General features: G+C 44.0%; 1 protein-coding gene across 1 annotated transcript in view; it reads right to left on the reverse strand.

The window, feature by feature from the left end:
- Positions 1-302: 302 nt before the first annotated feature.
- The window catches only part of atf6b (activating transcription factor 6 beta), a gene marked incomplete at its 5' end in the record, with an annotated part of 14,923 nt that continues 11,494 nt past the window's right edge, over positions 303-3,731 (reverse strand). Inside the window, one exon of the mRNA XM_072447257.1 lies at positions 303-2,038. Within this exon, the coding sequence (XP_072303358.1) occupies positions 1,749-2,038 (290 nt within the window). The remainder of the gene's footprint in view (positions 2,039-3,731) is intronic.

Here is a 3,731-nt window from a genome sequence, read left to right on the forward strand (position 1 = left end):
TGTTAACATCAGTGACTCCAGGTAGAGTTTATCCATCTTTTATTTTGACGTTTGATTCTCCAAAAACACAGAAACACAAAGAGAGCGGGCCGGCCCTTTAACAAAAACAGCACAATCACAACAAAGTGGCCTTCACAATAAGAGTCTACAGTGTCCTGACAGAAGCCTTCAAAATAAAAGCTGGAACAATGGATTTAGAAACCAGTTGAACAAGGCAGTAACTGTATTTATCCACAAAGCCTCAAATTTGCAAAAAAAAAACCACAATATATTCAACATTATTCTTTTAATTTTTTGTCCAAAGAGATAATAAAAAAGTCACAATTATTTTTATGTACACTATTTACAGATATTAAATTATAATCTTCTACAAAACGACAGTAAAAACAGAAGAAAGACGTGACGCAGACTTGTTTTGGTCATGTGACGTTCCTATTTAACTTAAAAAATATATTTACAACATTTCCAGGGGCGACATTTTAAGGACAAGTCGACCATAAATGTATATTATTATTATTATTATTATTATTATTATTTGTTGAAGCGCCAGCGGCTCCTTCTGTATTGTCTGAACGGCAATATATTAGAAAACATTAAAAGGGTCATTTAGACTTCGACCACCAGAGGTCAGTAGAACAATCACGTTCAAACGAGTCCAGGAGCTAAAATCACGTTTTTAAATAATCGATTAAACCTAAACCTTTCGACCCTTTAATCAAACGTATTCTGCGTTTCGACATCGTGCGGCGTTTTAGTGGTAGAAATACAAACGGTAAGAAAGTCTCGTCTGTTGAACAAAGGAAAGTATCGCCGCTTAAATGTGATTTAAAAAAAAGTCTGCGGCCGCGTTACCCTTGGCGTGCGGGCGAGATCGGCAGCTCTGTTAAAGGGTTCGGGGCGGGGCCTATATACGGTGAACAGAAACAAAGTATAAGCCCATTTTAATCGTGACATTTTCTGTATAAACCTGCGACAGAAACCGTGTTATTTATGAGAACGTATCGTGACCACGACTGAATCCCAGCAGTTTAAACCCCGCACTTTTAACCAATAATACTTCACACTTTTGATGATGTCATAATCTGAGATGGAGGCGGGGCCTGGTTAATGCTGCGGGGTTCTCCTTTTGGACGTTCATCATTAGTTTGGACCCACTTTCTTTGGTTTATTTGAGCCGTCGATCTCGAGAGCAAACGCGTCCCGAAGCTCGTGACCGGACGTGATGGACAGCCCCGGTTAAAACTAAAGGGTTTAAACTCCAGGGCAGCAACACCTCAATCAATTAAACGTATCGATTATTGAAAGAGTCGTCAACTAACTTAGTAATGGGATAATAATTAGCCGTGCACGTTTGATGACTCTGAGCGCGTTTGGCTGGGCTGTGACCCTTTAATGGTTTAGTCGCTCCAAGGGGTCTCAGGCGACCAACGTTCTGATTAACTGAATGATTATTTTATTCAAATTGAAGGATTTATATGTTACAGCAGCAAAAACGTGAAGCTTTGGAATGAGTTTGCGGATGATTTTGGAATGAATCGAGTTCAGTCTAATTTATAAAGGGTATAAAAGCACCATTAAAGGTCCTCAAACACTTCAGCTGGAATAAAAATGTTCTAAACCACTGATCGACTCATCAAAAGAATAATCGATTAGCAAAATGATGGTTAGCTGCCGCACTAATCTACTACTCCGTTCTTTTCATTTTAAACGTATTATTGCCTTTAACATTAGTCCCGCCCTCTGCTGCCTCAGACCTCCTCTGATTGGCCGATGAGGAACTCGACGGGGCGTCGCCGCTGCAGCGGGGCCCTGTGGTTGGCGGGGGCAGTTGCGGGGGGCGGGTGCTGGTGGTGGTGGTGCGAGGTGTGGTTGCCGTGGTGCTGGGCGTTGCCATGGTGATGCGGCGAGGGCGGAGGGGGCGGGTCCCTGAGAGAGGGAGGGACGGCGGACGACTTTATGGGGACGATGCGAGTGTCCATGACCTCACAGTCCACCTGCATCATCATCTCATAGCCCTGGGACGCGTTGTACAGGCTCTCTGCAACAACAAAGGGTACAATCAGGCTCTCTGCAACAACAAAGGGTACAATCAGGCTCTCTGCAACAACAAAGGGTACAATCAGGCTCTCTGCAACAACAAAGGGTACAATCAGGCTCTCTAACAACAAAGGGTACAATCAGGCTCTCTAACAACAAAGGGTACAATCAGGCTCTCTGCAACAACAAAGGGTACAATCAGGCTCTCTAACAACAAAGGGTACAATCAGGCTCTCTGCAACAACAAAGGGTACAATCAGGCTCTCTAACAACAAAGGGTACAATCAGGCTCTCTGCAACAACAAAGGGTACTATCAGGCTCTCTGCAACAACAAAGGGTACAATCAGGCTCTCTGCAACAACAAAGGGTACAATCAGGCTCTCTAACAACAAAGGGTACAATCAGGCTCTCTAACAACAAAGGGTACAATCAGGCTCTCTAACAACAAAGGGTACAATCAGGCTCTCTGCAACAACAAAGGGTACAATCAGGCTCTCTGCAACAACAAAGGGTACAATCAGGCTCTCTGCAACAACAAAGGGTACAATCAGGCTCTCTGCAACAACAAAGGGTACAATCAGGCTCTCTGCAACAACAAAGGGTACAATCAGGCTCTCTGCAACAACAAAGGGTACAATCAGGCTCTCTGCAACAACAAAGGGTACAATCAGGCTCTCTGCAACAACAAAGGGTACAATCAGGCTCTCTAACAACAAAGGGTACAATCAGGCTCTCTAACAACAAAGGGTACAATCAGGCTCTGCAACAACAAAGGGTACAATCAGGCTCTCTGCAACAACAAAGGGTACAATCAGGCTCTATGCAACAACAAAGGGTACAATCAGGCTCTCTGCAACAACAAAGGGTACAATCAGGCTCTCTGCAACAACAAAGGGTACAATCAGGCTCTCTAACAACAAAGGGTACAATCAGGCTCTCTAACAACAAAGGGTACAATCAGGCTCTCTAACAACAAAGGGTACAATCAGGCTCTGCAACAACAAAGGGTACAATCAGGCTCTCTGCAACAACAAAGGGTACAATCAGGCTCTCTGCAACAACAAAGGGTACAATCAGGCTCTCTGCAACAACAAAGGGTACAATCAGGCTCTCTGCAACAACAAAGGGTACAATCAGGCTCTCTGCAACAACAAAGGGTACAATCAGGCTCTCTGCAACAACAAAGGGTACAATCAGGCTCTCTGCAACAACAAAGGGTACAATCAGGCTCTCTAACAACAAAGGGTACAATCAGGCTCTGCAACAACAAAGGGTACAATCAGGCTCTCTGCAACAACAAAGGGTACAATCAGGCTCTCTGCAACAACAAAGGGTACAATCAGGCTCTCTAACAACAAAGGGTACAATCAGGCTCTCTGCAACAACAAAGGGTACAATCAGGCTCTCTGCAACAACAAAGGGTACAATCAGGCTCTCTGCAACAACAAAGGGTACAATCAGGCTCTCTGCAACAACAAAGGGTACAATCAGGCTCTCTGCAACAACAAAGGGTACAATCAGGCTCTCTAACAACAAAGGGTACAATCAGGCTCTCTGCAACAACAAAGGGTACAATCAGGCTCTCTACAACAACAAAGGGTACAATCAGGCTCTCTGCAACAACAAAGGGTACAATCAGGGTCTCTGTGACAACAAAGGGTACAATCATCTTATGTAAAGGCTTAACGCTTTA

Source organism: Eucyclogobius newberryi, unplaced genomic scaffold (assembly GCF_026437365.1).
Source record: "Eucyclogobius newberryi isolate DKJ021-1_F unplaced genomic scaffold, fEucNew1.0.hap1 SCAF_16, whole genome shotgun sequence".
Taxonomy (NCBI): domain Eukaryota; kingdom Metazoa; phylum Chordata; class Actinopteri; order Gobiiformes; family Gobiidae; genus Eucyclogobius; species Eucyclogobius newberryi.